This window comes from Musca domestica, unplaced genomic scaffold, assembly GCF_030504385.1.
Source record: "Musca domestica strain aabys unplaced genomic scaffold, Musca_domestica.polishedcontigs.V.1.1 13, whole genome shotgun sequence".
NCBI lineage: Eukaryota > Metazoa > Arthropoda > Insecta > Diptera > Muscidae > Musca > Musca domestica.
The window spans coordinates 17960466-17974127 of record NW_026712172.1 but is presented as its reverse complement, the minus strand read 5'-3'; the positions used below and the strand labels follow the sequence as shown (position 1 = coordinate 17974127).

Genomic DNA, 13662 nt, shown 5'->3' with positions numbered 1-13662 from the left:
ATTAAAAAATTATAATAAAATTATTTAAACTAAATTAAAAATATATATGCAAAATACATATGAAAATTAAAAAAAAAAATTAATAAGCAATAAAAATAATAATAAATAATCAAAGATAATATTCTTTGAAAAGATAATATATATTTTTTTAAATAGTTTTTTTTCTTGAAAACTTATTGTTTTATATTTTTTTTTAATTTTTGTTTTTGTAAACATTTTGAACAAATATTTTTTAATATTATTTTTCTAAGAATTAAAAACACATTTTTCCATTTCATTTTCTAAATAAAAAATATAAACAAATGTTTTTAAAATTATTTTTTTTTTTCAAATTTAAAATTTTTGTTTTTATAAAAATTTTGAAAAAAATATATTTTTTTAAGATATACAAACATATTTTTCCATTTTATTTTCTAAATGAAAACTGTAATAAAATTATATAAACAATAATATTTGAAAAATTTTAAAAAGTTAAGAAGTTTTTAGTTTTTGAAAAAACTTATTTTTTTAATTTTTGTTAAATTTTTAATTTTTTAAAAATTTAAAAAAAAAAATTATATATTTTTTAAGAATTAAATACAAATTTTTCCATTTTTTCCTAAAAATTTCTCTATCTGCATTTTTTTTCCTAAATCCAGCCCCCTCTCCACTTTTTGCCATTCAAAAATTTTGATAGCTCTAAAATCTTTAGCAGTTGTTTTGCATATCATCATCACGCTGTTGATGTTGATGTTTTTACCATTGCAATCATAAAAATTACCATGCTCAACAGTAATTCTCATGTCGAAAAAAGAGAGAGGGAGAGTGAATGAGTTGTTGGCACATTTTTCTGACTAACTGTCTGTCTGTCTGTTTGTTCATTCGACCGTCTAAATGTGTAACAACAACAGCGATTTGTGTGTGCTGTGTGTGCTTAAGGATGGCAGCAGCAGCAGTAGCACATCCTTTACAGTGTAATTTGTAAACAAGCATAAATAACTCCCAAAAGGAGTTATAAAGGGCAACCCAGTTACATTAGGTGGGGATGGAGAAGAGAGAGTGTGAACTACAGGGAGTGAAAGGTGGTGGGTGGGGTAACAATTCCACTAGAATAGCAGAAAATATTAGAACAAATACATGTGCAGAATAAATAAATAAAAAAAATTAAATTGGGAATTTTTTAAATTGGGCCAATTTCATTTTTGGGTCTTTTGTACCAAAAAAAAAAAAAAAAAAAAAAATTGTAGACAAATATGATCGGTAAAAATACAGAAATAACAGAGTTTTTTAAGACATTTTCAATGGAAATTGTAATATCTTATTTTTTTTTTAATTGGGTCATTTTGGGCATTTTTGTTATTTTTTTTATGAATTTTTTTTTTTAACCTGAAACCCAAAATTCTCAATTGGGCATAACTTTTATTTAATTTAAATGCTGTCTTGCCCATTTCTGATCTCTGTTTTTATTTCAGAAAAAAATTGGTCGAATTTTTTTATTTTTTTTTTTTTTGGGTCATTTTGTTTTTATAACCTGAAACCCAATTTTTTTAAATGGACATAATTTTAATTTATTTTAGCATTTATTTTATATGTTTTTCATATATTTTTTTTTCAGAAAAAATTGGTCGGAAAATTGGTATAAATATCTATTTGGTCACTTTATCTACATTTTTATGAAAAATCCATTGGTTGGTTATAAATATCTCGACTGAAGGCATTTTCTTGGCATCTGCTGAAAATTGCTCGAAAGTTTTTTTACAACTCAAAATTGGTCGGTTTTAGTTTAGTCATTTAAGCCATATTTTATTTTACGAAAATGTAATGTTTGGCTATAAATATCTCAATTAATGAAGTTTTCTTAGCATTTGCTCAAAATTGGTCGGATTATTTTTTGCACGTCAAATTTGGTCGGTTTTAATTTTTTATTCAAGCAACTTTTTTTAACGAAAACATAATTTTTGGATATAAAAATCTTGATTGAAAGCGTTTTCTTAGCAACTCCTCAAAATTGGTCGAAGCATTTTTTACAACTCAAAATTGGTCGGGTTTAATTTAGTCATTCAAGCCAACTTCTTTTTAAAGAAAATGTAATGTTTGGCTATAAATATCTTGATTGAAGACGTTTTCTTAGTATCTGCTCAAAATTGGTCGAAAGTTTTTTTACAACTCAAAATTGGTCGGTTTGATTTTTTGTTATTTAAGCCAACTTTTATTTTACGAAAATGTAATGCTTGGGTATAAATATCTTGTTTAAAGAAGTTTTCTTAGCATCGGCTCAAAATTGGTCGAAATTTTTTTTTACAACCCAAAATTGGTCGATTTTAATTTGTCATTTAAACCAACTTTTTTAACGTAAATGTAATGTTTGGGTAGAAATATCTTGTTTAGAGAAGTTTTCTTAACATCTGCTCAAAATTGGTCGGATTTTTTTTACAACTCAAATTTGGTCGGTTTTAATTTAGACATTCAAGTCAACTTTTTGTTGGGTACAAAAATCTTGACTGAAGAAGTTTTCTTAGCATCTCCTCAAAATTGGTCGAAAGTTTTTTTTCAACCCAAAATTGGTCGGTTTTAATTTAGTCATTTAAGCCAACTTTTATTTTACGAAAATGTAATGTTTGGCTATAAATATATCAATTAAAGAAGATTTCTTAGCATTTGCTTAAAATTGGTCGGATTTTTTTTAGAAGTGAAATTTGGTCGGTTTTAATTTTTCATTCAAGCCAACATTTTTTTTAAAAAAAATTAATGTTTGGGTATAAATAACTTGATTAAAGACGTATTCTTAGCATCTGCTCAAAATTGGTCGAAAGTTTTTTTACAACTAAAAATTGGTCGGCTTTAATTTAGTGGTTCAAGCCACTTTTTTTCCTTGAGTTTCCTTTGAGATATATACCCTTTGAGGGATAATTTATTCGAATCTTTAAGCATTAGGTTTCACTTTTTGTTTGATTTTCCGGTAGTCTTTTTTGTGGAGAAAATTTAAATTCGCAACTCTGCTTTCACCCAGTCTGGCGTAACCACCATTTGGCCTGCCAAGGAAACCCACCCCCCAATAATTTTGAGATTTGATTAAATTTTTGCATATTTCCCCTCACACCCAGTGTCTTGTCATTTTGACTACACTGAAGTGGTAATAGCAACAAGGACCTCTATGGCACTTACTTTCTGAGGATGAAAATAAAAACATGACTCCCAAAATGCTCACTTAGCTTATGAAGGATGCAAGGATGCTTTTTTGGCGTTTTAAAATGTTTGCAAAATTAGAAGCAGTTCATGGAAATATGTGAGATAGCTATGCAAAGATGAAGGAGAAGAGTGTCATTTTTATGGAGAGAAAGAGACTGACTTTTGAAAGGAGAAGTAATGAAAGGGCTCGAAAGAGAAGTACAAAAAAAATCAGGATGTTTAACAAAATTGTTTGGCTTAGCTCATAAAACATAAACGTTTAACAGGTCTTTTGTGATTTTTGGTTTTTTTTGGGAAGTGGAGGGGGAAGTCCTACCAAAAATCCAGGCAGGGAAATATGGCAAGGATGTGATGGCTGTGAAATGTATTTTCAAAGAAATGGCGTTGGATGAGAGAGTAGAACTGAAAAAAGGACCTTGGTCTACTAAATCTTTTTTTGAGGATCTCACCTCCTGCTAAGGACAAGGCCACATCTCCTGTCCTCCCCTGAAGATCCAATTTTTGTCCCAACAAAAATATTTTAATTTTTGTTTTTATTTTTCGACCAAATAACAATATTTCCATTTGAAATGAAATTCTACCAAAACTTTCTATTTGATCCACCCCTTTGTGGGGCCCTCCCCCTGGTGCTGAAAATGCACTTCAATATTTTGCTTTGTAAAATTTATTTAATACTAATCTCTGGCAAATGTCAACACCCACAAATGAAAGTTGTGTGTTGGGATTGTCATGACCTTTTGCGGAGAGCAAAAAATCAAGGTGGCAAAGGGTCTTCAAAAGGGGTGGTAAAATTTAAATTTTGAAATAAAAATATTCCAAAAAATATTTTAAAATTAAAATGGGATTTAGGGAGGACATCCATTAAACCTGAGAGCGTACGAAAAATCCTCCTTCTCCTTGAGGATCACCCTTTCTTCTTAGCACACCCCCACTCACAACAAAAAATATATATTCAATTTACCCTAGACTATGTTGCCGAGTGTGCTCCACATTTTCAAGAGGAGTGGCTCGTTTTTGTTATTCCCCCCAGAAAAAAATATTAATTTAAATCACAACAGAACTTTAGATAATTTATTTGTGCCCACATACAAATACAACATTTTGGCAATATTTTCCGAATCGTTTTTTTTTGCGGTAAATATTCAAATATATATGCACATGGTATGTAAGTATTCAGTTCAGGGTCATTATAATTTTTAATTAATTTGGAAAACGATTGATTTCCCATTAGAATCGGCAGGAAAAAAAAAAAGAAAAATTGAAATGTGACTGGTTTTTGTCTACATTTGAAATTTTCAAATTGAAAACTGAAAACTAAACTATTAATTAAAGCGTTTTTCTTTTGAAGAGGTTGAATGGGGAAGAGAAAAAAATCGGCAAATATGAAAGATTGGCAAAAGAGGAAACCATTAAGAATTTGTCTTGATTTCTGATAAACAATTTCTTTAAGAAACACTATGGATAACAACTTTTCCGAAGAGAAAAGTTATCCATAACAACATTTTTGAAAAAAGTTGTCGATAACAACTTTTCCGAAGAGAAAAGTGGTCGATAACAACTTTTTCGGAGAGAAAATTTTTCGATAACAACTTTTCCGGATAGAAAAGTAATCGATAACAACTTTTCGGGATAGAAAAGTAATCGATAACAACTATTCTACATAGAAAAGTTATCGATAACATCGATAACATCATCATAAATCATAAAGTTATCGATAACATCAACTATTCCGGATAGAAAAGTTGTCGATAACAACTTTTCCGGATAGGAAAGTTGTCGATAACAACTATTCCCAATGGAAAAGTTATCGAAAACTACTATTCTCTATAGAAAAGTTGTCGATAACAACTATTCTCAGTAGAAAAGTTGTCGATAACAACTATTCTCAGTAGAAATGTTGTCGATAACAACTATTCTCAGTAGAAATGTTGTCGATAACAACTATTCTCTATAGAAACGTTGTCGATAACAATTTTTTCGCACAGAAAAGTTGTCGATAACAACTATTCTACATAGAAAAGTTGTCGATAACAACTATTCTACATAGAAAAGTTGTCGATAACAACTATTCTACATAGAAAAGTTGTCGATAACATCTATTCTACATAGAAAAGTTGTCGATAACATCTATTCTCAATAGCAAAGTTGTCGATAACAACTATTTTCAATAAAAAAGTTGTCGATAACAACTATTCTCTATAGAAAAGTTGTCGATAACAACTACTCCCAATAAAAAAGTTGTCGATAACAGCTTTTCTGGAGAGAAAAGTTGTCATTAACAACTTTTCCGTAAAGAAAAGTTGTCGATAACAACTTTTCCGTAAAGAAAAGTTGTCGATAACAACTTTTCCGTAAAGAAAAGTTGTCGATAACAACTTTTCCGGATAGAAAAGTTGTCGATAACAACTTTTCCGGATAGAAAAGTTGTCGATAACAACTTTTCCGAAGAGAAAAGTTGTCGATAAAAACTTTTCCGAAGAGAAGCGTTGTCGATAACAACTTTTCCGAAGAGAAAAGTTGTCGATAACAACTTTTTCGAAGAGAAAAATTGTCGATAACCAATTTTCCGAAGAGAAAAGTTGTCGATAACCAATTTTCCGAAGAGAAAAGTTGTCGATAACAAATTTTCCGAAGAGAAAAGTTGTCAATAACAACTTTTCCGATAGTCGAAAGAATTTGTTTTCAGAAATAATAAATTTTCTTCATAGTAACGTAATCGACAGTAACACTGCTGCATAGGAAAGTTATCGATAATTTCGTTACTATATACAAAAGCTATCGATAACAGTATATGGTCAGTGGAAATTATTCGATAACAATAAAAAAGTATCCTTTATAAAACCATAACTTGTAACAATATTTTGCATCTGAAATTTTGTCGATAACACATTGCAAAATAACATCGATAATACTTAATATGAAGAAATGAAAACAAAAAAAATCGAACTTACCTTTTTCTGGACAATCCCTCTCATCGCTACCATCGTTACATTCATTATAACCATTGCATCGATATTCCATGGGTAAACAACGTTGATCGCACATAAACTCATTAGCTGAGCAGACTGTAGTTTTCCCAAAACATTGTCACAGATTCCACGAAAGGCGAAGAGATGAGAAGAAGAAAAACGAAAATTTTATTAGAAATTTCGAAAAAATGAGTTCGAAACACACAAAAATGGTTTCAACACGTTGTTAGATGTGAATATATTCAATATTAATTTTTTTTTTTTTTCAATTTTCTTAGTTAGTAACAGGTGATATTTACACAAGACATTATAAAAATTGCGTTTTTTTTTTGGTTAGGTGGTGGACCGATCCAGAGAGTCGGAATGTCTGGATTATTGAGCAGGTGCTTTCATTTTACATTGGCCGGGTTATGTTTTTTTTTTTTGTAATTTTATACATTAACAAGACAAATTTGTTTGGGTTTCGATTGAATTTAAGAAAAATTCAATGAAAGTAATCGGTTACCCGGCTACGATAAAGGTCAACATGTCGCTTTAAAAACAATTAAACCTTTTATATTCTGAAGTATTTTAAATAATTTTGAACTTTAGTGGTTATTTTGCAAAATTTTCGCGAAAAAAATCCTTCCGAGTAACCGGTTACTCATCAATACTTTGTCATTAAAACTTATTTTTTTATTTATATTCTATGTACTTAGAGGATTGTTAATCTGTCTACCGAAGTTTTAAATAAATTCACTACGAAATCTTGGTAAGTAACCGGGTACCCATGAAAAAAATTAAATATTACGTTGATCTGACTACTTTAAATGACAAAGTTTATCTTCATAACTTGTTACTCATACAATTTGGATTGTATTTTAAAAATTGTTGACGAAAATTTTTCGGAACTAGGAAAATTTATTTCTGGGTAACCGGTTACTTTTTCCTAGTTAATACTATAATATGCTTCAAAATAACATATTTGCATACCATAACTGTTCTCTAACCAGTTTGATGGTTATTGGTATGAAAACTAGCAAAATTTGTCTATGAGTAACCGGTTACTTTTCGTTGTTTTTAATTGCAATTAGTTGGAAAGTGGTAAATTGGCTTTATTGAGTCACTTAATATCGACTTTCATTGTTTTTAATAAGAAAATTCGCAAAACATGTCTTTAAGTAACCGGTTACTTTTTAAATTTTTTGTAGTTATCTGTCGGAAAAGCAAAATGTAACGTACAAAATAACATATTTGCCTACCATAAACGTTCTCTAATCAGTTTGATGGTTATTGTAAGAAAACTAGCAAAATTTGTTTATGAGTAACCGGTTACTTTTATTTGTTTTTTACTGCAGTTAGTTGGAAAGTGATAAATTTGCTTTATAGAGTCGTATTATATCGATGTTCACTGTTTTTTATAAGAAAATTCGCAAAACATATCTTCGAGTAACCGGTTACTTTTAAAAATTTTTATAGCTATCCCTCGGAAAAGCAAAATATGCCGTTCAAAATAACATATTTGCCTACCATAACCGTTCTCTAATCAGTTTGATTGTTATGGTAAGAAAATGGGCAAAATTTGTCTATGAGTAACCGGTTACTTTTCTTTGTTTTTAATTGCAATTAGTTGGAAAGTGATAAATTATCTTTATAGAGTCTAATTATATCGATGTTCACTGTTTTTTATAAGAAAATTCGCAAAACATGTCTTCGAGTAACCGGTTACTTTTAAAAATTTTTATAGCTATCCCTCGGAAAAGCAAAATATACCATTCAAAATAACATATTTGCCTACCGCAACCTTTCTCTAACCAGTTTGATGGTTATTGTAAGAAAATTAGAGAAATTTGTCTATGAGTAACCGGTTACTTTTCTTTTGTTTTTACTATAATTAGTTGTAAAGTGGTAAATTGGCTTTATTGAATTATTTTATATCGTTTTTTCTTTGTTTCATAAGAATATTAGCAAAACATGTCTTTGAGTAACCGGTTACTTTTTAAATTTTTTGTAGTTATTTGTCGGAAAAGCAAAATATGCCGTTCAAAATAACATATTTGCCTACCATAACCGTTCTCTAATCAGTTTGATGGTTATTTTAAAAAAACTAGCAAAATTTGTCTATGAGTAACCGGTTACTTTTCCTTGTTTTTTATTGCAATTAGTTGAAAAGTGGTAAATTTGCTTTTTTGAGTCATTTTATATCGATTTTCATTGGTTTTCATAAGAAAATTCGCAAACCAAGTCTTTGAGTAACCGGTTACTTTTCGAATTTTTGTTGTTATCTGTCGGAAAAGCAAAATACACCGTTCAAAATAACATATTTGCCTATCATAACTCTTCTATAATCAGTTGATTGGTATTGTAAGAAAAATTTGTCTATGAGTAACCGGTTACTTTTCTTTGTTTTTACTACAATTAGGTGGAAAGAGGTAAATTGGCCTTATTGAGTCATTTTAAATCGACTTTCATGGTTACTCATAAGAAAATTCGCAAAAGAAGTATTTTAGTAACCGGTTACTTTTCGAATTTTTTTGTTGTTATCATACGGAAAAGCAAAATATACCGTTGAAAATAACATATTTGCCTTCCATAATCGTTCTTTAATCAGTTTGATGGTTATTTAAAAAAAAACTAGCAAAATTTGTTTATGAGTAACCGGTTACTTTTCGTTGTTTTTAATTGCAATTAGTTGGAAAGTGGTAAATTATCTTTATTGAGTCATTTTGCATCGATTTTCATTGGTTTTCATAAGAAAATTTGCAAACCAAGTCTTTGAGTAACCGGTTACTTTTTAAATTTTTTGTAGTTATTTGTCGGAAAAGCAAAATATACCATCAAAATAACATATTTGCCTACCATAACCGTTCTCTAATCAGTTTGATGGTTATTGTAAGAAAACTAGCAAAATTTGACTATGAGTAACCGGTTACTTTTCTTTGTTTTTATTGCAATTAGTTGGAAAGTGGTAAATTATATCTATAGACTCATTATATATCGATTTGCTTTGTTTCTCACAAGAAAATTGACAAAACATGACTTCGAGTGACCGGTTACTTTTTAAAATTTTTGTAGTTATATGTCGGAAAAGCAAAATATACCGTTCAAAATAACATATTTGCCAACCATTACCGTTCTCTAATCAGTTTAATGCTTATTGTGAGAAAATTAGGGAAATTTGTCTATGAGTAACCGGTTACTTTTCTTTGTTTTTAATTGCAATTAGTTGGAAAGTGGTAAATTGGCTTTATTGAGTCATTTTATATCGATTTTCATGGTTACTGATAAGAAAATTCGCAAAAAATGTATATGAGTAACCGGTTACTTTTTAATTTTTTGTTGGTATCTGCCAAAAAAATCATATATACCGTTGTATGTTATACAATTTTATATATAGAAAATTTATATTTTATAAAAAGAAAATTCGTTTGTAATAAAAAAATTCGCAAAACTTGTCTTTGAGTAACCGGTTACTTTTTAAATTTTTTGTTGATATCCGCCGAAAAAATCATATATACCGTTGTATAACAAATTTTATGAAAAGAAAATTCGTTTGTAATAAAAAAATTCGCAAAACTTGTCTTTGAGTAACCGGTTACTTTTTGCAATTTTTGTTGTTAACTATCGGAAAAACCCATATTTACCGTTGTATAACAGATTTTATGAAAAGAAAATTCGTTTGTAATAAAAAAATTCACAAAACTTGTCTTTGAGTAACCGGTTACTATTTGAATTTTTTGTTGTTATCTATCAAAAAACCATATTTATCGTTGTATAACAAGTATTAGTGCTTGTTTCTTAAAATATACGAGTTTTATGTTCGGGTAATCGGTTATTTTCCCTATTTTTTGGTGCAAGAAAAATCGGTTACTTTTTATATTCAATGTGGAAATAAGCCTGAATCACCACATATGCCCTATAAAGTGTTTTTTTTTTTTTTTTTTTGTTAGGAAATTGGAAATTTTATTCGTGAGTAACCGGTTACTCTTAAATTTAGATTTGTTTTCAAAGATAATTTTTGTTTTTTTTTTTTTTTTCTAAGAGAATAATTCCACCTCTCACCATTTTAGCCTAAACCTGTAAAAGAAAGGACATGACACAAATGAAAAAGGACTATAACAAAGGGGAACTGGGATCTGGGTAGGGGTTTGGGGTAGATGCACAGAAAAGTTTTGAGTCACAGTGTAGATAATGAGACGACGACGATGCCCTTCACACACAAACAAACATTAAAGAGACAAACACAGAAACATGAGAGAGAACAAGAGAGAGTTGCACTATACCCTTTTCATAGTTGAACTCATCGTCGCTGCCACAGTTCAGTTCGTCTTCACCATCGGGGCAGTGTTCCACACCATCGCACAAATGTTCGTCACAGATTTGAACATTACTTTCGCGACAGGTGTAGGTCGAATCGCCACGACAGCCAGTGGGTGGTGTAAAGACGGCACTGGTTTCAGTGACGGGCGAGTAATCTCCGGATGATTCGAAAATGTTGTTGTCCAAGCCACCAGCACCGCCATGATGATGATCTTCTTCACCGCCATAGACATTGCCGCCGGCATTGACGGGCTCTTCCACACGACGTTCGGCATCAATGGGACGATCATAGTCAATTGTTTCGTAGGTGGGAGAATGTTCTTCCTCCTCTTCTTCTTTTTCTTCTTCCTCTTCTTCAACGGCATGGGTGTCATGATGTCCGGCATCAGGATGTGATTCCGGTGTAACCCAAGAATCATCGGTGCTTGTTTCTAAGATTTAAGTTTAAATTTCCGAATTAGATGGAGGATAGTTTTCAAAAAAACAACAATTTTTTTTTTCTAACTAAGTTCAGGCATTTTTCGCAGGGGTTTTATTAGAGAAAAAAGCCAAGCTTAAGGAGAGCTGCAACAAAGTTACCCCAGGGGACAGACACAACATAGAGGCACAGTGGGTCCACACAAACAAACAGCAATAAAAAAATAAATTTCGTGGGGACCCAAGACGTGGAGACACAGAGAGAATTTTTTTTAAGTTTCCAAAAAATACGTTAATGAAAATTTTGTGAACTAAACGGATGAGGAGAGATTTTTCAATGGAAATTGGAAAATGCAAATAGTTCAAAAGCCATAGCTGGGTAAAAGAGACGGCAGTGAATGAAATAAATGGGAACTAATTGTGGCAATGGATTTCAATTCATTGATTATGTGGTCGAGAAAAATGCGGTGATGGTGTTCGAATTGAAGTGGAAAATAAATTTGGTTTTCGGGAAAAATCTTTCCCCGGAATTTTGAGTTTTCGTGAAAATTATGAGTATGTTTATATTTTTTAACTACAAAGTTATGTTAGAAAAAAAATGACAGATGAAATGAGAAAAAGTTAAAAAGTGAGTAATGAAAAATATTTGAATTTTATTAGCTAAGCATTTTGGAATATTTTTTTTTTTCTAAATACCCACAACTTTATATCAGTGTTATGTTAGTAAAAATCTTTTTATAAAACTAAGATTAGTTGGGGAGTCTTACAATAGACCCCCATGGGATAACAAAAGCAGGGTTATGAAAAATATTTTTTTTTTCAATATTTTTCAGGCAGCAAAAAACGTCAACGAATTTTCAGCTTTATTTTGTAACTTTTTTAAGGATATCAAAATGTTGGAAATATTTAAGATATAAAGGAAAAAAAAATTAAATGAGCTCCTAAAAGTATGCACCAGACATGGGCAAATATTTACAATACTTTCACAAGTTTATTTTCTATTTCGCTATTTTTGACAAAATTGATTTAGATATTTTCCGGTTATAAAAGGGAAATACAGTTTTCTTTTCTTTGGTGACCTATAGTAAAATTTTATGGGGAATATTTTTGTCCCTAAGACCTTTTCCAAAAAATGAAGTTTAAGGGGAGATTTTAACTTGAATTGAAAATGCGTTAATTTAACAGTAAAAATACATTTCGAATGTAATTTTCTTAAAAACGATTGTACCTAGAGGTATGGTTTATTCTGAGATTTATAGTGAAATGTTGTGTAGAATATATCCTCTTTTGGTAACTGTTGTCTAAAATGAAATTTTATGTTACTTTCAGGGGTTAACTCGAAAAAAGTCCGGGAAAAATTATCAAAAAATTAGAAATATTTTCGCAATTTTTGAATTTTCGAATGTAATTTTCTTAAAAATGATTGTACCTAGAGGTATGGCTTATTCTGAGATTAATAGTGAAATGTTGTGTAGAATATATTCTCCTTTGGCAACTTTTGTTTATAATGATATTTTATGTTACTTTCAGGGGTTAACTCGAAAAAAAGGCGAGGAAAATTGAGTAAAAAATATGTAACTATTTTGGCTTTTTTTGACAAAATTGATTTAGATATTTTCCGGTTATTTCATAAAAATAACGATTTCTTTTCTTTGGTGACCTATAGTGAAATTTGATGAGGAAGGTTTTCGTCTTTAGGACCTTTTCTAAAAAATGAAGTTTAATGGGAGATTTTCACTTGGCTTGAAAAGGTGTTAAATTAACAGCAAATTTTTCCCTTGTAGGCCATACATTTCAAATGTAATTTTCTTAGAACCTGTTGTACCTAGAGATATGGTTTATTCTGAGATATACCGTGAAATTTTCTGCAGAATATTTCTTCTTCTGACAACTTCTTCCTAAAACGAAATTTTATGTTACTTTCAGGCATCAACTCGGAAAATGGCCGAAGAAAAATTCATCAAAAAAAGGAAATATTTTTGCTATTTTTGACAAAATCGATTCAAATATTTTCCGCTTAAAAAAGGAAAATAAAGTTTTCTTTTCTTTGGTGATCTATAGTCGAATTTGATGAGGAATATTTTTGCCTTTAAGACTTTTTCCAAAAAATGAAGTTTAAGGGGAGATTTTGACTTGGCTTGAAAATGTGTTAAATTAACAGTAAAAAAACAGATATATAATTCGAATGCAATTTTCTTAAAACCTATTTTACCTATAGATATTGTTTATTCTGAGATTTATAGTGAAATGTTGTGTAGAATATATCCTCTTTTGGCCACTTTTGTCTAAAATGGAATTTTATGATACTTTCAGGGGTTAACTCGAAAAAATCCGAGGAAAATGTATCCAAAAAATGGAAACTATTTTCACTATTTTTGACAAAATTGATTTAAATATTTTCCGGATAAATAAGACAAATACAGTTTTCTTTTCTTAGGTGACCTATAGTCGAATTTGATGAGGAGTATTTTTGCCTTTGAGATTTTTCCCAAAAAATAAAGTTCAATGGGTGATTTTGACTTTATTTGAAAATGTGTTATAGTAACAGAAAACACGGCCAACACATATTTTTCCCTTGTGGTACACACATTTCGAATGTAATTTTCTTAAAACCGATTGTACCTAGAGATATGGTTTATTCTGAGATATACCTTGAAATTTTCTGTAGAATATTTCTTCTTTTGACAGCTTCTGCATAAAACGAAATTTTATGTTATTTTTAGGTGTCAACTCGAAAAATGGCCGAAGAAAAATTCATCAAAAAAAAGGAAATATTTGTGCTATTTTTGCCAAAATTGATTTAAATATT

The 13662-nt window shown here is 30.0% G+C and overlaps 1 protein-coding gene across 1 annotated transcript in view; it reads right to left on the bottom strand.

The window, feature by feature from the left end:
* Positions 1–13662, bottom strand: part of LOC101901717 (uncharacterized protein DDB_G0290685) — a 204643-nt gene that overhangs the window by 80179 nt on the left and 110802 nt on the right. Inside the window, exons 7-8 of the mRNA XM_059118709.1 lie at positions 10400–10867; positions 6120–6233 (exon numbers count right to left, since the gene is read on the bottom strand). Of these exons, the coding sequence (XP_058974692.1) occupies positions 6120–6233; positions 10400–10867 (582 nt within the window). The remainder of the gene's footprint in view (positions 1–6119; positions 6234–10399; positions 10868–13662) is intronic.